General features: G+C 37.9%; 1 protein-coding gene across 1 annotated transcript in view; it reads left to right on the forward strand.

Moving 5' to 3' along the window:
• Positions 1–25,720, forward strand: part of STK3 (serine/threonine kinase 3) — a 293,448-nt gene that overhangs the window by 213,309 nt on the left and 54,419 nt on the right. Inside the window, exon 10 of the mRNA XM_061123688.1 lies at positions 9,842–10,017. Within this exon, the coding sequence (XP_060979671.1) occupies positions 9,842–10,017 (176 nt within the window). The remainder of the gene's footprint in view (positions 1–9,841; positions 10,018–25,720) is intronic.

The following is a 25,720-nucleotide window of genomic DNA, read 5'->3' on the forward strand; positions in this document are numbered from 1 at the left end:
AAATGAGCATTTATGGAATCAAATTCACGTTAAGATTATTCTGTTTCAAGGAAGAGATATGTTATAGTGATTTATCAGACCTCATGCTTTAAAATAACAGATTTCCACATGTTTTGTGTAATGACTTTTAGCTTTGACAACCACAGTAAACATTCAGTTTATGTCATAATTTTATATCCTAAGCATGATTTTTTTTTTGGTCACAGAAGTTTTATTGAAAGCTTATTTTTAAATGGAGCAGATAGTGGTTTATGTAGTTGCTTTATATGCTTGAGCAAGTTTTAAATCTCATGAGCCAACTTTCCTTGTATTTTAAGTTTCCACAATTTAGACATCATTCTATAATATGGGATCTCCATGTACCCAAAAGTTGAACCAAATGATGTTAGTGTAACCCCTGGTTTTGTCATACTGTTCTACAGCAATAGTATAGAATGTAAAGAAGCTACTGAGGCAGAACTTACTTTCCGTGAAACTACATAATTAGTTTTGTCTTTCCTCATGATGTTAATCTTTTAAAAAAATATCTTAGATTAGTTGGTATGAACTCTTAGGTTATGTTAAAAGTTAATGAAAGCCCCACTTGGTAATGTGTCTGTAGCATTTTTGTTCCCTAAAAAGATTATATATCTATATATTCCCTAAAAGATGAAAGCATTATACAGTTTTCAGTTTTCTAAAATATCTACTATGTTATATGCTGAAAATTCTGGTTTCCATCACCTTTACCACTGGAGCTTCAAAAGAATTGCCCAATTTAATATTCTTGACAGTTTAGATTATGTCTGCATACTTTTTTATACCTTTATCCATGAAGCTAGAAATTATAGTCCTGTTTTCCTTACTTCTTAAAAGTGTGATGACTTAACTCTAGGAAGCAAAGTTGTTAAAAGATCTTTTGAGGGAAATGGAGAAAATGACAGAAAATATTTAAAATTTAATTTTTTTTTAAACGGGCATAGACCTGGAGAGCACGTCCGGAGAAGTCTCTGTGCTTGCTTCCAGCAGTGCCGGCGTTACTCTCACCGTCCCTCCCCTGCTCTGCCTCCTCCCGTTCCCACTTCCCTGGGCTCTCATTGCTCCGGGATGTCGAGGCTTCAGCTCGGTAACCCAGGTCTTTCAGAATCTGGCATCAGCCAATATTTGCATATAGATTTCTACTGCCTTACATATTATCTTTTATCCAGCCTAGTCTATGCCAGTTGGAATTAGGAGGTTGACAGTAAGTGTAAGCAGGTTGGTTGTCATTAATGAAATCAACATTTAGGATTTTTTTTTTTTTTTATCTGGAGGAAATCGATTAGGATCAGGTCAGGAGTCTGTTGTCATTAAATTGATAAACTAGTAGAGGTTATTTCTTTGTGGGTAACTCTAGAAGAGCAAAACTGTTGTAGGAAAGGAAGAGTGGGGGCCTTTTCCCTTGTTCAGATCTGCTATGTTCCTACAGTGGAACTTCCTGGCCTACCAGAGCTGGGGCTGGATTTATAAGAAATCGAATGGCAAGGTGAGGTAATGATCAGGGAACACTCAGCTGAGTCAGTACCTCCCCACTGGGAGTATGATCAGTAATGTGTTGCGATAACTTGCAGGTGAGAGGATTGTATTCCACTGTTTGTGAAGTTTGATGTCTTTTTTTGAGAAAATGAGAGAAGTGCCATCCATGTAAGCAAGATGGAGTTAATTGTTATTTTATTCATTTTTTATTTTCAGAAAAGAGAATAGAAGGTAAATTTCTCAGGCTATAGCTGGCAACCCACTCCAGTATTCTTGCCTGGAAAATTCCATAGACGGAGGAGCCTGGCGGGCTACACACAGTCCGTGGCGTCGCAAAGAGTCGCACACGAATGAGGGACTTCACTTTCACTTTCACAGATATCATTAATTGCAGGTCTAGTATGGGCTGACATTGTGCTTGGAACCTTACATACATCAGCTCATTAACTTCTCACGAGGACTTTGTAAATGGTGTTGTCACTATCGTTTGCCGCTAAGGAAACTGAGACTTGGGAACATGAAGTGACTTGTCCAGGATTTCATAGCAGATGAGTGGTAGACCCGATATACAGACCCAGGTTCCACCCCCAAATCAAGTTACTGTGGGCCAGTGAACCTGACGTCCCCTTGGGCAGGCTGTCTAGCATATTTGTGAGTCCTTTAGGAAAGGAGACCTGAATTGTTATAAGTCAGCGTAGGTTAGTGGGAACAAATCATATCAGAACAATTTGATTTCCTTTTTTGACAACATTGCTAAACCTCTAGATCAGAGAAACTGCTAGATTTGGATACTGTGTTTTGTCATTTGAGGAAAGTATTTTACAGTGGTTTTGATGATACCCTTGTAGACTCTATGTAGTATGACCAAGCTGATGGTTTTATTATGAGGGTTGAGCAGTTATACACATATAGCCTTGTGTGTCAGTGTTTTTTGGAGGACAGAAACTATGCATTTTGAACACAAAAAGATTTAACTCAGAGTTTTGGATATTAACAAAATCAGTGGAGAGGTTGGAAGAGAGGGCTGTGTAGGCTGGGCCTTCAAGAATGACTCCCACACCCCCACAAAAGTGACCATTATGGAATTACTACTATTATTACAGTCAGGAAGCTGTAGGCTGCCATTGGCACTGCTGAATTCAAAATACAGATTGAGATCAAATACGTGTTGCTATTCAAGGATTAGAAAGCTACCACTGAGACTGCACCCACATTTTTAGCACCTGTGAGGCTGACGACTGGAGCTGGAATGCTGTAGTAAAAAAATCCCATGTCTGTGTAGCTGTGCTGCTGGAAGGAAATGGCTGAGATAGCAGGCCCCTGTTCTCTGCCTCATCTCTTGCTTTCCCAGTCATGAGAGAGTACACTTACCCAGGACCCTGGGTGCAGGGTATTATAGGAAATGTAGTGTTTAGCTTTCCAGACTGTACAATAAGAAGGCTCACCAGAGGCAATGGCAGTGGTTGCTGAGTTTCAGCCAACTGTTGGGCTTCCCTGGTAGCTTAGACAGTGAAGAATTTGCCTGCAGTGCTGGAGACCTGAGTTCGATTCCTCAGGAAGATCCCCTGGAGGAGGGAATGGGAACCCAATCCAGTATTCTTGTCTGGAGAATCCCCATGGACAGAGGAGCCTGGCGGGCTACAGCCCATGGGGTTGCAGAGAGTTGGACATGACTGAGCAAACTAAGAATTTTTCTCTCACTGTGTTTAATAATGCTGTCAAGGAGAAGATTTCCCATTGTGTGGTCTAGGGTCTAAGCCTGAGCCCTCAGCTCAATTTTTTTCTTTTTTTACAGAAATTGGGGTGAAGCTGTGGAATGAAAGCCCATTAGAATTGCAACTGACATGAAGTGGAAGAAAAGAAAAATATATTCTAAGGCAGAAACAGGAGCTCAAGAGATCTCCTCAGGCTGGAGCAGAGGCTTGATTTACAAGATAAACCCTGCTCCTGGGTCTACATGACTCACCTCACAAGTGTGCATCTTAGCAGTAGCCCCTTGGAGATGCTGGTTCTGCAGACCAGAGGAGGACCCACACATCTCTAACAAAACTTAACATCCCAAAGTAGTAAACTTTCCAAGTACTTCTGAGGTGCAGCTAGGACTGACAGCTTACTGTTTAGGACAGAAGCAAGCAGGCTCACTGTACCCTCAGTGCCCAGAACTCACCTGTTTTATCTAGGAAGGATGGAGATGCAGTCGCGCATGTTCACCAAGCAGTGAGCTGAATGGTGAAGTACATGGAGACCATATTGTAACAAGAATGGGTAGAGGAATAACCTCTGTCTGAATCCTTTGATTTTATTTATATTAAGTTATCATAGCTATTCATCAGTTATTAAATATTGATTTAAGTGATTTTAATTGAATATATATTTTTTAGATTTCTTCTTTGTATATACCTATAATACACACACACACACACTGACTCACTTCAGTCATGTCCCAGTCTTTGTGACCTCATGGACTATAGTCTGCCAGGCTCTCACACACACACACACACACACACACACACTCTGACTCGCCTCAGTCATGTCCCACTCTTTGTGACCTCATGGACTCTAGTCTGCCAGGCTCACACTCACACACACACACACACACACACACACACTGACTCGCCTCAGTCATGTCCCACTCTTTGTGACCTCATGGACTGTAGTCCGCCAGGCTCTCACACATACACACACACACACACACACACTGACTCACTTCAGTCATGTCCCAGTCTTTGTGACCTCATGGACTATAGTCTGCCAGGCTCTCACACACACACACACACACACACACACACACACACACTCTGACTCGCCTCAGTCATGTCCCACTCTTTGTGACCTCATGGACTCTAGTCTGCCAGGCTCACACTCACACACACACACACACACACACACACACTGACTCGCCTCAGTCATGTCCCACTCTTTGTGACCTCATGGACTATAGTCCGCCAGGCTCTCTCACACACACACACACCGACTCGCCTCAGTCATGTCCCACTCTTTGTAACCTCATGGACTATAGTCCCCAGGCTCTCACACTCACTCACACACACACACACACACACACACACACACACACACACACACACTGTCTCACCTCAGTCATGTCCCACTCTTTGTGACCTCATGGACTATAGTCCGCCAGGCTCTCACACATATACACACACACACACACACACACACTGACTCGCCTCAGTCATGTCCCACTCTTTGTGACCTCATGGACTATAGTCCACCAGGCTCTCTCACACACACACACCGACTCGCCTCAGTCATGTCCCACTCTTTGTAACCTCATGGACTATAGTCCCCAGGCTCTCACACACACTCACTCACACACACACACACACACACACACACACTGTCTCACCTCAGTCATGTCCCACTCTTTGTGACCTCATGGACTATAGTCCGCCAGGCTCTCACACACACTCACACACACACACACAGACTTGCCTCAGTCATGTCCTACTCTTTGTGACCTCATGGACTATAGTCCGCCAGGCTCACACACACACTCACACACACACACACAGACTTGCCTCAGTCATGTCCTACTCTTTGTGACCTCATGGACTATAGTCCGCCAGGCTCACACACACACACACACACACACACACACACTCTGACTTGCCTCAGTCATGTCCCAGTCTTTGTGACCTCATGGACTATAGTCCGCCAGGCTCTCTCTCACACACACACACACACACACACACATACACACACACACACACACACACACACTGACTCGCCTCAGTCATGTCCCACTCTTTGTGACCTCATGGACTATAGTCCGCCAGGCTCTCACACACACACACACACACACACACACACACACACACACACTGACTCACTTCAGTCATGTCCCACTCTTTGTGACCTCATGGACTATAGTCCGCCAGGCTCTCACACACACACACACACACACACAGACTCGCCTCAGTCATGTCCTACTCTTTGTGACCTCATGGACTATAGTCCGCCATGCTCCCCTATCCATGGGGAGATTCTCCAGGCAAAAAATACTGGAGTGGATTGCCATGCCCCACTTCAGGAGATCTTCCCAACCCAGGGATCAAACCCACGTCTCTTAACATCTCCTGCACTGCTAAGTGGGTGCTTTTCTATTAGTGCCACCTGGGAAGCCCCTTCTATATATACCCTATTCACTGTGCTCTTGGCAACAAATTAAAGGACAGATTTGCTGGATCATTAATCAGGTGGAACACCCACATCTTAAAATATTTTTAGAACAAATTAGGTAATATTCAAAAAACATTTGATAGTGAAATATGCTAACTGAAGTGAAGTGTTAGTCACTCAGTCATGTCCAACTCTTCACAACTCCGTGGACTGTAGCCTGCCAGGCTTCTCTATCCATGGGATTTCCCAGGCAATAATACTGGAGTGGGTTACCATTTCCTATTCCAGATATTATGCTAAAGTGATGATTATTTCATTTCTACATTTGACTGTCTTTGTCATCCTCATGTTAAGAAATTAAAAATTAAACAGATTATATTTGTTAGATTATTCTAAAATTCTGTTGTATATTTAAATTTTCATGACAAATTTTCACCTCTTTAGAAGTCATGTGTAAATTAGAATAGTTAGTGAATAATTGTGAGTAGACTGGCATATTTTGTAAAAGCTGTGATATACCATACAATTTACTTTCCTTGTGTGTGTTTTAGGGAATGTTTGAAGGAGAGGAAATAATTTTTTTCTTTAAAATTTCACATACACAAAAGAATTGAGTGGTGATTATTTTATTCCTTATTGCTAATGGGATTTTAGTTCCATAGCAACTAGTTGAAGGAATTGGGACCAAAATTGAAGGATGAAGTAATTTTGACCATTAAATTTATTATTAAAATAAAAAATATATTTTTATAAGATAGGGTCAGAATTCAACTATAACTGGAGAAACTGATGTCAATTTTATGTGATTATTTTCTGTGTATTTTAAAAAAAGTATTCACCATAGCAACCACAATCACATATGACAGTGGTTACTGTCTTGAGATTTCCTGCTTCACTCTTCTGTTGGAGGGCCTACTATTTCTTTTTTAAAAAACAAATTGTAAGTCAGAAGCATCATCCTCTTTGTCTTTCTGTGAACACGAGCCTCCTTGGAGACTCAGCTGCACTCTATGGACATGTGTTTCATATTGTGTAGTTAAATATGACTGGCCAATTACAGCTGCTCCATCCCGTTAACTTTTAAAACATGTGTGGGCATGCTCAGTCATTGAAACTCCATCGGTGGTAGCTCGCCAAGCTCCTCTGTCCATGGGATTCTCCAGGCAAGAATACTGGAGTGGGTTGCCATTCCCTTCTCCAGGGGATCTTTCCAAACCCAGAAACCTGGCTCTCCTGCATTGGCAGGCAGATTCTTTACCACTGTGCCACCTAGGAAGCCCAACTTTTAAAATATACCTAACCTATTTTCCTCCTTATAAATTAAAAATTGTTTTTAAACTTTTCTTTGTATGTAAAAAGTATATACTCTAAATGTTGATAGTAGGTTTTAAACTAAATGATGGAAAATAGTTAAAAGTATAAGCACATACATTTGAAAAAATTGTGTAGAGGGATGTCTTGGTTAATGATACCTTGTTTTGACATCATCCAAACAGAAATATCTAATGGAACAGACTAGCTTCTTTTATTTCAGTTGATTTTTGGACTTCTGTTAACTTTCTGTGACAATGTTTATTTCTAATGTAGAAATGGGTCATTTTTGAAAATTTTGAGTGTGGACTCTGACAGGCATTTTATCATAGATTTTGAGATCGGCCTGAAATGTAGTGATAATCGAACCCCTATGTAGTAGTGAATTTCAAGTTTCAAATTGGGGTGTTACGTAGTTGCAGTTAAAATTGAAGGTTGCTGCTCCTATATCTTACTATATCCTCTACCTGGGAACAGAAGTGTAGTAGTTAGGGACCGAATTTGGTAATAGGTACCAGAAGAACCAAATAACAGTGGTTTTAAATAGAGTGGAATTAATTTCTTTTCTCATTTAACAAAAAATCCAGAAGCAGAGTGTCCTACATCGGTAGCGTGATTTCATAACATCATTAGCAATTCTTTCTCAGGTAGATTCTTTCATCTTTAGGGTAGTACTCTCACCTTCCTGCTTGCAGAATAACTGTCAGATCTTCAGCTGCTAAGTCTGCATTCCAGGCAGAGAAGAGCGAGAAGAAACAGGGAGACGATGCGGCCATCAAGAAAACAGAGTTTTCCTAGGATCCTTCTTCTTACGTGTCACTGGTCAAAACTGAGTTACACAGCCACTCCTCCCCACAGGAGAGACCCCTGTCACCTTCAGAAAGGGAGAGCCTCTAGATGCCAGGTTACGATCTGTTCACCTTGAGACCCTAGGGTGTTTGTGGTGGCTCCTATAACTGGGAAAGGAGCTTCTGATTAGGATCGGGTGAGAAGGAGGCACAGGACTGTTGTGAATGCAAAAGGAGATTCCTGGAATAAAATGTCTCAGCCATGTCCTTGTTTTCTTCTGTCAGCCCGAAGTATTGTTCTGCCTCTTTCCTTCCTGTTGCCACTGCTCATTTCTTACGGTACTTTTACTTTGACTGATTGCAGAAGTGTTTACAAAATTGTCTTATAACTCACCCTGAGCCAATAGTGTTACCTAGTTTTCAAACTATAGTTTTAAGCTCTGTTAGTGCTATTACAAATACATTCTGAATTGGCCATGTTACTGTTAGCAGTGTTATGTCCGATTTTAGAGGATCATTTAGAGACTGGAATGTCTCCATAGGCCAGTAAACTAGATGATGATGTGTCTCAAAAACATGTCATATGAAAGGAACTGGCGATGTTTCACCTGAAAAAGATAGCCAAAATGGAGCCATTATCTGTCTTCAGATATCTGAAGGACTGGTGTATGAAAGAGAAATTTATTTGGAACATGAGTATAAGTTGCAAAAAGACATACTTCAAGTTCACATTTTTAAAAAGACTTTCTGCAACTTAGAATAGCCCAACAGGCTTCCTTATGGAGAAGTGTACATCCTGTCACAAGAAATTTTTTAGATAATAGGTAATTTACTATGTGGAGGACTGCATAGGCAAGTATCTTTGTGGCAATCACTTAGGTTTTTTTTAACTTTTTAATTTTTGTATTGAGGTATATAACGGATTAACAATGTTGTGATAGTTTCAGATGAGCAGCGAAGGGAAGTCAGCCAAACAGATACATGGATACTTAAGATCTTTTTTGGGGACACTGGGGCTTTAGGGAATCAAGTTTGAAAACCACTGGGAAAGTCTAGTTATTCTGTGTTTATTTTCTACTTTAATCATTCAGTATAGGAAATGAGGAGTCACTGAAAGATCCTAAACAGAAGAAAGACATGATTTGATTTGTGTTTAGAAAGGTCACTATGTCGTCCGTGTGACTAAAATCAAAACCGAGGTAAGGCATGGACACCAGTTTGGAGGATGCTACAGTGGCCTCAGCAAGAAAAGATTAGAAGCTAAACTAAGACAGTAGCAGTGGTGGATAGAGCAGTAGCATTAAACAACCTGACGAGCAGTTTGGTTTGATGGGAAAAGAGAGTCTGGGTTCACTCTCAACTTGATCACTTTGGGGATTAAGTAAAGAATGTTAACTTTGGCAGACAAAGAGCATCTGGAGAAGCAGCAGGCATGAAGGAAAAGATCTTGGATCTAGCTTTAGAACTGGTAAATTCAAGGTAACTAATTCACTGCAGGTCCAGGAATTGAGCTGTTGGAAAGTCAGAGAACCTAGGAGCAAGGTCTGGGCTGGAGAAATAGCTTTAGGGGTCACAGGTAAAAATATGACAGGTGAAACAAGGGGCATTCCAGGAGGAGGTAGAATCAGCTAGAAAGACTGTGAGGAAGTAGTCAAAGAGACACAGGAGGAAGCTGGGCAAGTCTTATCAGCTGTAACTTCTTACGGCTGATGCTGGTACTCAGGGACAATGACAGTGTAGGCTTGAATGTTTTATGAACAAAGATTGAGGTTTAAAATGTTTACTTTCTTTGACAAATTTCAAATGTATTTGAAATCATTTTTAATAAAATTATGATAAAGATTCTGCCGAAATTCTGAGATCTTTCTACAATCTAAGAATATCACAGATCTCTGTCTTATCATTAGGTGAAGGCAATCTATTTGCCTTAGATATTTTTGTTTCTTCATTCTTATTTTACTTACTGTATTTTCTTCATTAACCATGCCGTTCTTAAATCTGACTAGTGAAAATTTATTATAGTACTAAAAATCATATTTTAATGAAACTTACAGTTCTCTTAGTAAATGTGAAAACTTATCCCTCCTTGTGTTCTTTGTTTACCTAAGGAAATGCAACTTCGCCACAAGTACAAAGGCCATCTTTCATGGATTACTTTGATAAACAGGACTTCAAGAATAAGAGTCATGAAAACTGTCATCAGAATATGCATGACCCCTTCCCTATGTCCAAAAATGTTTTTCCTGATAACTGGAAAGTTCCTCAGGATGGAGACTTTGACTTCGTAAGTACATTTTACTTCTTCCATATTTCTTTTCTCTTTCTTTGTTTTGTCGTCCTAGCAAGAAATAGGTTGTGTGTGTGTGTGTATGCACTTGTGTATGATTAAAATTATGGACTATATTTTAATATTCAGTGTGTTGTCATATATGGGTAGAGGAGTGGTGAAATTGTAGTTTGTTTGTTGAAATGTAGTTTCAGAGAAGTGTAAGTAATTGCTCGTGGTTAAATAAATTATAGCCCAAATTTAAAGTAATACAAAAATGGTAACTATTTCAAAAGATGTTTTTAATGATGCAAATATGAGATATTTCTGACAGTAAATTCAATTTCCTAAACAAATGTTGGAAATGTATTTATGACATAGACATTGAGGAATTTGCCTCAGCTTTGAAAGTTTAACTCAGATAGTTTCTACTTAAGTGTTAATTCCTCTTGATTTGTCAGAAAACATAGTCCCGTTCTATGTCTAGTTAGAAATATAAGCAAGTAGTGAAAGTCACTCGGTTGTGTCTGTCTCTTTTCTACCCCGTGGACTGTAGCCTGCCAGGCTTCTCTGTCCATGAAATTTTCCAGGCCAGGATACTGGAATGGGTAGCCATTCCCTTCTCCAGGGGATCTTCCCAGCTCAGGGATCAAACCCAGGTCTCCTTCACTGCAGGCAAATTCTTTTACCATCTGAGCCACATAAAAAGCTTGTCTATTGCCTCCTGTTACATTTTCTCCTTAGTTTTTCTTTCTCCTTATTAATTATTTCTTTTAAAGAACACATATAATACTAGATAAATAATTCTAAAACAACTCTTTCTACAATGTGAGAGAGTAAATTTTTAAAGTGAGTTCTTTAATGGGGTAGAAATTTTTATTAAGTAAAATTTTGTTTTAGTGTATATTACAAATAGCATTTTGGAGAAGGAAATGGCAGACCACTCCAGTATTCTTGCCTGGAGAATCCCATGAACAGAGGAGCCTGGTGGGCTACAGTCCATGGGGTTACAAAGAGTCAGACACAACTGAGCACAAACACACATAAATAGCATTTATTTTTGCCTATTGCTCTGTAAGATTTTCACTTAAAATAACTATAGCTATATTTGTTAATAAATACATGTTTGTTATAAAACATAAAATTTTAGATATATGTATATCTTCAAAAATTTTAAGTAATATCAAGCCATTTTGCTTAGACACCAAGTCTCTAAATGCTTTGGGATTATAAATATTTTTAGTGTTAAATACTTTTCTCCTAAATATTGTGATTATTTCAGTTTTTTAATAATCAGATAATAAAGTTTCAAAATCTCTCCTCAGTAAATTTAGCACTAATTGCTAGCAACTATTAGCAGTAGCACAGGTTAGTCTGAAATACACTCATTATAGTATCTCCTTACTGTTTTTTCAATTTTGAGGTTGTAAATTAGAAATCTGTATTTCTATACTTCTAATACAATTTAATTTTATGCTATCTCCTTTTAAAATATATATAAATTATTTAGAATTCTGCCCCTCAAGCTTTAAATCATTCATGAACACAATGAATAATGTAGAGTACTTAGCATCAAAGAACTCTGTCTTAACTCAGTTGGAATAAATCTTGACAGCCTCTGGAAAACAGTTTGAAATGAGTACAAAGTAGTAAATAAATTATCATAGTTAAGAAATAGCAAATAAAATGATTTAGTTCTGTTTGGTTAGACTTTACTGCCATCCCTAAAATTTAATAGCTTAAAATAACTATTTTATTTGCTTTTAATTTTGTGGGTAAGCAGTTTGCCTAGGTTCAGCTGAGTGGTTCTTCTGCTAGTCTCCCCTGGAGTCTCTCACGTGACTGTAATCATCTAGCAGCTTGACTGGAGCTAAATGATCTCTAAAATCACTCATGTCTGGCAGTTGCTAAGAGTTGTCTAGCCCGTATCACCCTATCATGCAAGCCTGGAAGTTTTATGTTGTGGTGGCAGTGTTCCAAGAAGGTGATAGAAGAAGTTGCAAGGTCTTTTGAGTCCTAAGGTTAGAGTTCAATATCATCTAAAAAAATGAGTACTTAAAAATAATCTTAACCAAGGAAATGAAAGACCTGTACACTGAAAACTACAGTGTATTGCTGAAAGAAATTAAAGAAGCCACCAATACATGGAATGACATCTCATATTCATGGATTGGAAGACTTAATTTGTTCAAGATGTCAGCATTGTCCAAAACAACCTACAGATTCAATATAATCTCTATTAAAATCCCAATGTCGTTTTTTACAGCAGTAGAAAAATCCATGTAAAATTCATGTGGAATTTCAAGGGACTGGAATAGTCTAAACAACCTTGAAAAAGAGAAACAAAGTTGGAGTTCTCATCCTCGTTTCAAAACTGCTACAAACCTACAGTAATCAAAACAGACAGACATATAGACTGATGGAATGAATAGAAAGCCCAGAAATAAACCATCACATATACAGTCAAATGATTTTTCAACAAGGGTACTAAGACCATTCAATGAGGAAAGGATAGCTTTGTCAGGAAATAATGCTGGAAAAACTGAGTAGCCACAGCAAAAGAATGAATTTGGGCCTTTACCTTATACAATATATAATAATTAACTTGAAATGAATCAAGGATCTAAATAAGTATAAGATCTGTATCTGAAAACCTCGTAGGAAAAGCAGGGGGAAAGCTGTATGACTTTGGATTTGGCAGTGGTTTCTTAGATATGGTGTATGACACCAAAAGCAGAGGCAACAACAACAACAAAATAGATAAACTGAACTAAAACTTCTGTGCATCAAAGTACACTATCAGCAGACAAACATCAGCCCACAGAATGGGAGAAAGCATGTAAGTCATATCTGATAAGGGGTTAGCACCCAGGATACAGCTAAATGACTATAACTCAACAACGAAAAACTAAGCAACCGAATTTACAAATAGTCAAAGTGCTCCAATAAATATTTCTCCAAAGAAGATATACAAATGGCCAGTAAACAAATGAAAAGATTTGTTTGTTATCATCAGATAATAATTTCCTTAATCATTAAGGAAATAAAGGTCCAAACCATGAGATACTATTTCACACCCATTATATAAACACACACACAGAAAATAAGTGTTGGTGAGGATGAGGAGAATTTGGAAGGAACCCTTCCTTGTACACTACACGTGGGAATGTAGATTGGTACAGCTGTTGATAACAGTCTGGCATTCCTCAAAAAAATTGAACATAAATTACCATGTGATCCAGCAATTCCATATCAGGGTATATACCCAAAAGAAATGAATAAAAGCAAAGACCTGAATAGATATTTGTATATCCACGTTAATAGCAGTGTTATTCACAATTGCCAAAAGATGGAAGCAACCCAAGTGTCAATTGATAGATGAACAGATAGACAAAATGTGATATATGCATACAATGAAATATAATTCAGCCTGAAAAGGAAGGAAATTTTGACACAAACCATAACATGGATCTATGAACTGTGAAGATAATAAGCTAAGTGAGATAGCCAGTCACACAAAAGGATTCTGTATGATTCCACTTATATGCAGTATCTAGAGTAGTCTTATCTAATTCATAGAAATAAAATGGTGGTTGCCAGGTACAGAGGAAAGGGGAAGTAGGGAGTTATTGTTTTTTGAGTGCAGAACTTCAGTTTTGGAAGATGAGAAAAGTCCTAGGGATGGAGTGTCATGCTGATAGCGCAATAGTGTGAATGTACTTAATGCCACTGAACTTAAAAGTGGTTATTCTTAGTCACTGTATGTCACAAGGCCAGTCCAAAATCAAAGGATGTGGAAACTGATTTCACGTTGTGATGAGGAGAATAGCAAAGTTGCATTGCAGAGGGTCCTGCGGAATGAATGAGAATTATTGCAGTCATCTTTGTGAATAGTCTACTGGAAGTTGTCATAATGAAAAACTCAGCAGAGTTTAGAATGACGGATTTAGGAAACCAGAGGTCATTAGTGGTTTTGGCAAGGGCCATCTCATACCCTACTTTTAGAATATTCATACACAACTTTTGACATGCAGTCTTCTACTGTCCTTTTAAAGCTCATTCTAGTTTTGAGTCAGAGCATCAGTTTTTCCAGTGGCCAACTTCTGATAACATTTTGCGCCCATCATAGATTCTGGAGTCCTTCTATCTGGAAATTCCAAAATTTTTAAGAAAACTTTAGCTTACTGAATGTCCTATTTTCTGGTTGGATTGTGCCAGGCACTGTGGGTTTAAATGTGTGTGTGTGTGTACATTTGTTAAGACAAAATATAAGTTAGTAAAGTGTTAAATTGTAATCCAGAGCAATAATTCAGATATTACGTGGTTTTATTAAGAGGAGGACTCAGTAAAGGTTGGAGAAGGGAAGGCAGGTAGTACAAAGGATGATGTGTGTAATAAAAAGCTTAGAGGTAGGAAATGACAAGATATATTAGGTGACAATGAAGTGGAGACCTTCAAGCGCATTTGGAATAATACGGGAGATAAAATGGAGAGCTAGGTTCAGGTCAGATGGTGGAAGCCTTAAATGTAAGATTGCAAAGTCTGAAATTTTATTTCCTAGACAGTGGAAAACCAACTGAAGGTTTTTAGGTTGGAGAATGACATGATGAAAAGTGTTTTAAGAATATTAATCTTGATGTTAGCATGCAGAATTGATTGATAGAAAAAGACTAGAGGTAGGGGAAAATCAAGTATGTGAAGTAGACTTTAAATAATATAGTAATAAAGTGGAAAAGAAGCAGCAAAAACAGGGAGGGATGTAGGAGACACTAGAAAGGTTAATCAGCAGAAATAGCTGACTTACTAAAGAGATGATATTGGTTAAGAGGAGGAGCTAAATAATAGAAGGTGAAACTTAAAAAAAAAAAACAGAGAGAAGGAAAATAAATTCACAGCTGGGAAGAGTCTCCACGAGATCATATGACTGGATTTAATTTTTGCAGGATTCTTTTCTGACTTTCACAGGGCATGTAGCCATAAAAGGGGAGAAGGGAAGGGGACGGAATGACTAGAGCAGTTCTTCCTTCTCCAGCGTTTACTACACCTGTGAACTGCTCAACCCTCTCATCACTTGGAGGAAAGTGAAAAATGTTTGCAGTAGCTATGGAGGGAATGCAAATGGGAATAAATAAGAGATGAAGAAAGGAATCATTGTCAGAAGATAAATAAAGAATTGCTAAGAGAAGCAGTGAGTGTGTTGAAAAAAAGGAAGAGTGTGTAAGAGGTTCAAAGAGAGTAGGACAAGAGGAAGCAAAGGTGGGACAAAGTATAAAGAATGTGATAAAATTCTTTGCTTACAAAACAAGAAAATGGACTAAGAGCAAAGACCAATTTCCATTTAAGATCCCAGCTGGTGTTGATAAGGGAAATCTGGTCTTATTTATTCCATCATATATTAGATATAGAATGTTAAAAATGTGACTCATCAAAGTCTAAAGTGTGCGCAGGTTTCTGTGCTTATCTTCTGTCTTTATGATGTATCTCAAGGACACCTTCCAGAAGAACTAGACTTTATACGATTCCCATGTCTATGAAATACAAGTTGCTTGAAACTATCCGAAGTCATTTTGACTGTGTTTACAGGACATGGAGGGCTTTTCCTTGTGCCTTAAGAAAAAGAGTTTTCAAAAAAGAAAAACGAAAGCGAATACTTCTCTGTCTTTTGTTGTATTCAGAGTAGATTCCAAAAGGGCAAAACTTAGGAAAGACACCTGCCAGACAGATGTGAGGAGTAGGAGGCATTCTTTATCTTAAAATCTGCATGCAACTTAATTTGTCTATTTTCTTTAGCATTTGTCTTTTAGATTTTCTGTCAGTTGGTTGTTTCCTGTTATGTTCCTGGATGTATGGAGATGATAAGAGAAATAATTTGTGATTTCACCGTCTTGAAGGTAGCATAAAGATAAGATAAAATGTATTGAGGCTAACTGAACCAATTATTTTAACTCTACTAAAAAAAAGTTCTGTTTAGGGTGTGGCTATGAAAATTTCTAACACAAATGTGAAAGGCAAATCTGTTTATTAACAGCACTCGTCTAATGTTTCAGCTTTTGTTAGAATTATTTCCAAACAGATTTAGCATCCAGGTTGTTTAGTGTTAATTGGAGAGCATGTATGAAGATCATGTTTTGCAGAAATTACAGTATCATTCATACTTAAATAGATATTCTTTGGATAATGTAAAGATTTTGGAATAAGAACAAAAACTTTTAAAAGCCATCTGCTAACCCACTGTATTGGTTCCAAACTTTAAAAAAGGAATTGGATTGACAGTAATTGCTAGTATAAGAGGGATTAGATAAATGAGTTATTTATTTATTTTTTGTTTCGTTTTTGACTCAAACTGAAGGTAATGTTAATTGTAAGGTAACTTTTAAAATTTTTCTTAAATATTCAGTTTGTGTTGCTCTTTTGAGCTAAGGGACACAAAAATCCTCCACGGCAACACTGGAGAAACAGTCTCCGTGATGGTGGCAGAAGGCAAATAAAGTCCTCTCCTTCAAGCATAAATGTGCCCTGAACTTTGCTGAGATTTTTACAGTTCTTCCTCTGACTCAGGATTGGCAAATCATTATGGTGATAGGAAAAAAAAACAAACAAACCCCAAACCCCCCACAAAACCCAAGAAACCTCAGTGCTGCCAATTGTAGAAAGCAGTAAAGAAAGCTGGAGGAAGTACCAGCCCTGCTTCTGGAGCCACAGGGGCACTTTAGGCATCTTCCCCTCTTAGGATCTTTTCAGCCCACCAGGGCAGCCAGCAGCGGTGGAGGGTGATGAAGTGGAGACAGTGGTGGGGTCCAGGAGCCCACGCAAACGCTTGTAGCGATGCCAGGCCTTTGGAAAGCCCTCAGCCACCCAGGCCCTATAGGGAGCCTGGAGGTAAAAACTTCAGCCAACAGCATCTGCGTTTTCAGCAGCAAAGCAATATGCTACCATCTGCTTTCGCTACTTAAATACCCCAGAGCGCCTTTGCCCTTTAAAGAGATGCTGGCTCACAGCTTCGCTCGTGGTGCGCTCCTGAGTCAAAGAACTGCCTGTTCTCCTCAGACCCTAGTCGTGTGCACCAAGGAAAGCACTTCCGCTGAGGGAGTCTTTAAGCATATTGTCATCGATTAGTTTTGCATTAATTAAATGATTACTGTCAAGTATTTCCAGATGTTTGCAGGAGTATTACCCCAGTATGAGAAGATAACTGTAGATCCTTCAGATTTATTTCTTCTTGGGTAAAGAAGAAATAAACACAGAATCTTAAGCTCTTGATTGGCCAGCCCTGGAGAAGCGTTTATGATCACAGGTGTACGTGCGGCCTGAACTGGAGCGCTTGTGGCACACGGTGTGTTCGCTGCTCACTCTTTGCTTCGAGAGCCAACAGGAAATTAAAATTAATGAGAACCCTGCGCTTTGAAACACTTGGAGAATTCTTGACTGTTGCAGGCCTTCGCCAGCTCACGAAATCTGTGCTGGCAGTTGTATCCGACAGATGGTGTGCTGTGTGCACAGTTGCAACATGTGATTGTCTAGGTCCATGGAGACTTTTTATAAGATTTTGGCCATCAGTCTACTGCAGCATTAAGACAGTCGTAACCTTTGTTTTGAAAGGAGAGTGGGGCCCTTCTTCAAAGATACACATTCATATACAAGTAGGGAAGAAGAATATTAATAGTCACCAGGCAACTAAACTGAGTTTAATTAATTCTGTAGTAAAGACCACAAAAACTTTAGCATCTCTAAACCCTCACACTGTTTTTTCCCTCGGTATAATTTAATACATTTGGACACCTAACGTAGAGTGAGCATTTTGCTTTCTATTCCTAAATAGGCTGTTACAGGCGTCCAAAATTTCAGAAGATTTTATTTGGTGCTTGTGTCTAGGCAAGATCTCCTGAAACATTAAGCTAATTCTGCTTGCTTAGGTAATTAATGCCTTAAGTTGAAACTCACTATATCATCATTTCCTTTACAAATTAAAGTGAGCAGGCCTGTACTTCTTGGATTAATTAAGATAGAAAGCACAGGTGCAGTGTGTGGGTTCTTGTCACCATGTTGGAATTTATTACGATGTTTGAAGCACGTGGCAAAAGGAAAAATGGTTTTCCAAAGAGTTCTAAAAAGCATAAACTCTCCTCATAGTAATTTATTCTTTTAAAAATGTCATTTATCTAGAAGAGTGTGTTGAAAAATTGGCTACTTTACATTTTAAAACAAAGATGTTAATACACTTAAGCATATTGTGGCTAATGTTGATGTCTTAGGAAGTTATTTTGACTAAGTGCACTTTTTGTTCGTAACCTCGTTTTGAATGTTTAGTCAATAAGCAGTGAAGACTCCTGGGTGATTATGTGAAAAAAACATGTTAAGAACCAATAGTGGAATTTAGGATTATAGAGTGGACAATAAAACTTATTGCCTTCTAATTTAAGACCCATGCCCCACAGTATTTACTTCTTAAATAAGCCATAAGATTTCAAACAAGTTGTTAGGATTGACTGAACCTCCCTAGTTATCAGGTTGTGTTGACAATAGGTGAGTTCTTTTTTTACTTTAACTGTCCTAAATGAAATTTCTTCAAGTCTGAAACTGTGTGTGTACATTCATACTTAATTCAGGTTTCGTGTCAGAGCCTTTTCCGTAACTGATTCCATCATACTTCCTGATCTGTATCTTTCAGAGTTACAAGTACATAGTTCATTTTGGGTCCATTAGATTTGTTGACCTGGTTAAACTAATACACCTTTTTCTCTTGTCATAATTTTAGGTTGGAAACTTTTTCTATTCTACCTCTCATTTGTTAAATGTAGAAAGCTTTCATTAGGCTGGATCCTTTGGATTAGAAGACATTCCAGTAAATTACAGCTTTTCAAAAATCAAAACCTAGTTGTCTTGATTCAGAACCAAACTAGTTTCATTTTATAATTTTGTCCATCAATAATAGAAACATCTTTCTAGAAATATAGACAGATAGTACAGAGATAAGCAAAAGAGGATATCAAACTAACATACAGTAGCAGAATAATTTTGATATAGAGATACTTAATTATTTTGATTTATTTTTAAGACACATTTTCATGGCTTTTAACAAAGGAGGTTTTTTTCTCCTTCATGAATTAAGTAATGGTGCATATTAAATTTGATGTGCAGTATACACATGTAATTAAAGCTGTTTCTTATTGATAGATCAGCTGTTATCCTTATGGGAATCCCTTTGTGTGTTATTTGTTGTTTTTCCCTTGCTGCTTTTAATATTTGTTCTTTGTGTTTGATCTTTGTTAATTTGATTAATATGTGTCTTGGGGTGTTTCGCCTTGGGTTTATCCTGTTTGGGACTCTCTGGGTTTCTTGGATTTGGGTGGCTATTTCCTTCCCCATTTTAGGGAAGTTTTCAGCTATTATCAATAGAAACCCTCCAGGCCAGAAGGGAATGGCAGGACGTACTGAAAGTAATGAAAGAGAATAACCTACAACCTAGATTACTGTATCCAGCAAGGATCTCATTCAGATATGAAGGAGAATTCAAAAGCTTTACAGATAAGCAAAAGCTGAGAGAATTCAGCACCACCAAACCAGCTCTTCAACAAATGCTAAAGGATCTTCTCTAGACAGGAAATGCAGAAAGGTTTTATAAATGTGAACCCAAAACAACAAAGTAAATGGCAACAGGACCACACCTATCAATAATTACCCTAAATGTAAATGGGTTGAATGCCCCAACCAAAAGACAAAGATTGGCTGAATGGATACAAAAACAAGACCCCTATATATGCTGTCTACAAGAGACCCACCTCAAAACAAGAGACACATACAGACTAAAAGTGAAGGGCTGGAAAAAAATATTTCATGCAAACGGAGACCAAAAGAAAGCAGGAGTCGCAATACTCATATCAGATAAAATAGACTTTCAAATAAAGGATGTGAAAAGAGACAAAGAAGGACACTACATAATGATCAAAGGATCAATCAAAAAAGAAGATATAACAATTATAAATATATATGCACCCAACATAGGAGCACCGCAATATGTACGGCAAACGCTAACAAGTATGAAAGAGGAAATTAATAGTAACACAATAATAGTGGGAGACTTTAATACCCCACTCACAACTATGGATAGATCAACTAAACAGAAAATTAACAAGGAAACACAAACCTTAAATGACACAATGGACCAGCTAGACCTAATTGATATCTATAGGACATTTCACCCCAAAACAATCAACTTCACCTTTTTCTCAAGTGCACACGGAACATTCTCCAGAATAGATCACATCCTGGGCCATAAATCTGGTCTTGGAAAATTCAAAAAAATTGAAATCATTCCAGTCATCTTTTCTGACCACAGTGCAGTAAGATTAGATCTCAATTACAGGGAAAAAATTGTTAAAACTTCAAACATATGGAGGCTAAATAACACGCTTCTGAATAACCAACAAATCATAGAAGAAATCAAAAAAGAAATCAAAATATGTATAGAAATGAATGAAAATGAAAACACAACAACCCAAAACCTATGGGACACTGTAAAAGCAGTGCTAAGGGGAAGGTTCATAGCATTACAGGCTTACATCAAGAAACAGGAAAAAAACCAATTAAATAACCTAACTATACACCTAAAGCAATTAGAGAAGGAAGAAATGAAGAACCCCAGAGTTAGCAGAAGGAAAGAAATCTTAAAAATCAGGGCAGAAATAAATGCAAAAGAAACTAAAGAGACCATAGCAAAAATCAACAAAGCTAAAAGCTGGTTTTTTGAAAAAATAAACAAAATTGACAAACCATTAGCAAGACTCATTAAGAAGCAAAGAGAGAAAAACCAAATTAACAAAATTAGAAATGAAAATGGAGAGATCACAACAGACAACACTGAAATACAAAGGATCATAAGAGACTACTACCAGCAGCTCTATGCCAATAAAATGGACAACTTGGATGAAATGGACAAATTCTTAGAAAAGTATAACTTTCCAAAACTGAACCAGGAAGAAATAGAAGATCTTAACAGACCCATCACAAGCAAGGAAATCGAAACTGTCATCAAAAATCTTCCAGCAAACAAAAGCCCAGGACCAGATGGCTTCACAGCTGAATTCTACCAAAAATTTAGAGAAGAGCTAACACCTATCTTACTCAAACTCTTCCAGAAAATTGCAGAAGAAGGTAAGCTTCCAAACTCATTCTATGAGGCCACCATCACCCTAATTCCAAAACCAGACAAAGATGCCACAAAAAAAGAAAACTACAGGCCAATATCACTGATGAACATAGATGCAAAAATCCTTAACAAAATTCTAGCAAACAGAATCCAACAACATATTAAAAAAATCATACACCATGACCAAGTGGGCTTTATCCCAGGAATGCAAGGATTCTTTAATATCCGCAAATCAATCAATGTAATACACCACATTAACAAATTGAAAGATAAAAACCATATGATTATCTCAATAGATGCAGAGAAAGCCTTTGACAAAATTCAACACTCATTTATGATTAAAACTCTCCAAAAAGCAGGAATAGAAGGAACATACCTCAACATAATAAAAGCTATATATGACAAACCCACAGCAAGCATCACCCTCAATGGTGAAAAATTGAAGGCATTTCCCCTGAAATCAGGAACAAGACAAGGGTGCCCACTCTCACCACTACTATTCAACATAGTGTTGGAAGTGCTGGCCACAGCAATCAGAGCAGAAAAAGAAGTAAAAGGAATCCAGATAGGAAAAGAAGAAGTAAAACTCTCACTGTTTGCAGATGACATGATCCTCTACATAGAAAACCCTAAAGATTCTACCAGAAAATTACTAGAGCTAATCAATGAATATAGTAAAGTTGCAGGATATAAAATTAACACACAGAAATCCCTTGCATTCCTATATACTAACAATGAAAAAACAGACAGAGAAATTAAGGAAACAATACCATTCACCATTGCAACAAAAAGAATAAAATACTTAGGAGTATATCTACCTAAAGAAACAAAGGACCTATACATAGAAAACTATAAAACACTGATGAAAGAAATCAAAGAGGACACAAACAGATGGAGAAACATACCGTGTTCATGGATTGGAAGAATTAATATTGTCAAAATGGCTATTCTACCCAAAGCAGTCTATAGATTCAATGCAATCCCTATCAAGCTACCAACGGTATTTTTCACAGAACTAGACCAAAGAATTTCACAATTTGTATGGAAATACAAAAAACCTCGAATAGCCAAAGTAATCTTGAGAAAGAAGAATGGAACTGGAGGAATCAACCTGCCTGACTTCAGACTCTACTACAAAGCCACAGTCATCAAGACAGTATGGTACTGGCACAAAGACAGAAATATAGATCAATGGAACAGAATAGAAAGCCCAGAGATAAATCCACGAACCTATGGACACCTTATCTTTGACAAAGGAGGCAAGGATATACAATGGAAAAAAGACAACCTCTTTAACAAGTGGTGCTGGGAAAACTGGTCAACCACTTGTAAAAGAATGAAACTAGAACACTGTCTAACACCATACACAAAAATAAACTCAAAATGGATTAAAGATCTAAATGTAAGACCAGAAACTATAAAACTCCTAGAGGAGAACATAGGCAAAACACTCTCCGACATAAATCAAAGCAAGATCCTCTATGACCCACCTCCCAGAATATTGGAAATAAAAGCAAAACTAAACAAATGGGACCTAATGAAACTTAAAAGCTTTTGCACTACAAAGGAAACTATAAGTAAGGTGAAAAGACAGCCCTCAGATTGGGAGAAAATAATAGCAAATGAAGAAACAGACAAAGGATTAATCTCAAAAATATACAAGCAACTCCTGAAGCTCAATTCCAGAAAAATAAATGACCCAATCAAAAAATGGGCCAAAGAACTAAACAGACATTTCTCCAAAGAAGACATACAGATGGCTAACAAACACATGAAAAGATGCTCAACATCACTCATTATTAGAGAAATGCAAATCAAAACCACAATGAGGTACCATTACACGCCAGTCAGGATGGCTGCTATCCAAAAGTCTACAAGCAATAAATGCTGGAGAGGGTGTGGAGAAAAGGGAACCCTCTTACACTGTTGGTGGGAATGCAAACTAGTACAGCCGCTTTGGAAAACAGTGTGGAGATTTCTTAAAAAACTGGACATAGAACTGCCATATGACCCAGCAATCCCACTTCTGGGCATACACACTGAGGAAACCAGATCTGAAAGAGACACGTGCACCCCAATGTTCATCGCAGCACTGTTTATAATAGCCAGGACATGGAAGCAACCTAGATGCCCATCAGCAGATGAATGGATAAGGAAGCTGTGGTACATATACACCATGGAATATTACTCAGCCATTAAAAAGAATTCATTTGAACCAGTCCTAATGAGATGGATGAAGCTGGAGCCCCTTATACAGAGTGAAGTAAGCCAGAAAGATAAAGAACATTACAGCATACTGACACATGTATATGGAATTTAGAAAGGTGATAACGATAACCCTATATGCAGAACAGAAAAAGAGACACAGAAATACAGAACAGACTTTTGAATTTTGTGGGAGAATGTGAGGGTGGGATATTTCAAAAGAACAGCATGTATACTATCTATGGTGAAACAGATCACCAGCCCAGGTGGGATGCACGAGACAAGTGCTCCGGCCTGGTGCACTGGGAAGACCCAGAGGAATCGGGTGGAGAGGGAGGTGGGAGGGGGGATCGGGATTGGGAATACATGTAAATCCATGGCTGATTCATATCAATGTATGACAAAACCCACTGGGAAAAAAAAAAATAATAATACACTTCCTTAGCTTTTTCATCAAAAAAAAAAAAAAAAAAAAGCTGTTTCTTATTAGTGTCTTATAAAAATCTCAGTTAATCTTTCAATTTAGTTTTATTCTCTCTCAATATGAGAACGCAAATTAAGCTAATAATAGTCAAGGCTAAAAATATTTAAATTGCAAAAAGTTGATAATCAGCCATACATTTTTACTAACTAGTCAAATGAAATGAGTAGTTAGTTATGGATTATTATTGCTATGGAAGAAAGTTCTGAAACAGTCATTTTCATGATTATAATCTTTGATGAAAAGAAATTTACTGAAAAGCCTTAGAACTTCAGTGATGGTACAAAACTGAAAATTGCCTGACTTTGGTTTTCAATATTCAATTATTCTTACCCTGACTCTGAATACTGAGTGTTGCTTGGTATATAAGGCCCACTAGAAACCAGATGGTTAAATTCCCCTTTGATTCACAGAAATCAATGTGAATCAATTAGCAGACACAGCTAATGTCTGCAAACAAATTCTGCCTTTCCATTTTTCCTTTACTTTAGAATTATAGGTATAGTCTTTCAGAAAAATATTCTTGAAATAGCTGAAATCAATAAATTATCCAACCCTGACCAATGTAGTAGTCATTTAAAAGCAGCTCTTTAGATATGCTAAAAATCACCTTTTTTGTTGTCATTTTTAAGCATTTTCTGCAACTTAGTCAGCCTTTGAGTTTCTTTTTATTTTTTACATCAGTTGCTCTCACTTGTAAGAATTTCTTCCTTGTCTGTATTCATTTATACCTTTCTTTCTCTTGACTCCACGCTGGAAATCTGAGGCTTCCATCCATTCAGAGCCTATTCCACATTTTGCTGGAACTCAGGATAGGATGCTGCATGAAGTTTAAAATGTCAGCATCTGAGATTATTTTTCTGACTCATCAGTTCTTTGAAGTTTAGAGTGATAAGTGCAGTTTTGTCTACCTGTGTAATTTTACTGCTCAGAATTTTCCCTGTCCCTTTTGCTTCTAGATGCTAATTATTAGCAGAAATAATAGCTAATAAACATTGAGAATTTATTGTGTGCTGAGTACATTTCAAAGCATTTTCTTGAAAGTGATCCTTTTGCAGAAGGTACAGTTGTAATTTCTGCCCCACCTTTAAAAAAAAAAAAAAAAAACTGAGGAAACTAAGGCATAGAGAGCTGATAAGTTCATAGTCAAAGTCACATAGACTCTGGGTGACAGAGCTAAAATTTGAACCCAGGAGGTATGACTACAGAGTTTGCCCTGTGCAGTTAATTGCCCTTGACAACTACACTGTTGTTAAGCTTTAGCGAACAGGCTGTAGTTTGAGCCTGAAATCAAGAAAACTAGAAGATGGGTAAATGATGGCACCGAACCCAAACTGTAGACAGAGGCAAAACTGATGATGACCATTGGAGTAAAGTAGCTTTCATACATGGTGCAGGCAAAGGTGCAGGTACAAAGCACGTTGGCTTAGCCAGAAACACAGAAGAAGGCTTTTCTGCACACTTGAGCTGAATGAGAGAACAGGTCCTAAAGGAGATAATGACTGCGAAACAGAGGAATATTGGGGATGATTTGGGAGTGACCCAGGTTGTGAAGGTCTCAGCTGCCAAGCAGGTATTCAGCCTTACTTCTGTGGGCAGTGGATAACTAGTGCAGAGTTCTTATCAGGAGAGTAACCCTTATCAAATTGGTTTTTTAGTGTCAGGGTGAAGCAGATAGGAATTAGATAGACTGGAACCCTAGGATGGCTGGATTGAAGCCTGTTGAAATTGTCAAATGATTAAGACAAAGACAGTGAAATTAGTGATGAGAGATTCGCTTTAAGAAATATCCTAGATTTAAGAATCATCTGGATATGATAACCAATCGTATGTAGGGGATTAGAATGAACGAAAGGTTTTCTGATCTAGAGAATTAGATTGATGATGTT

The sequence above is a fragment of the Dama dama genome, chromosome 21, assembly GCF_033118175.1.
Source record: "Dama dama isolate Ldn47 chromosome 21, ASM3311817v1, whole genome shotgun sequence".
Lineage (NCBI taxonomy): Eukaryota > Metazoa > Chordata > Mammalia > Artiodactyla > Cervidae > Dama > Dama dama.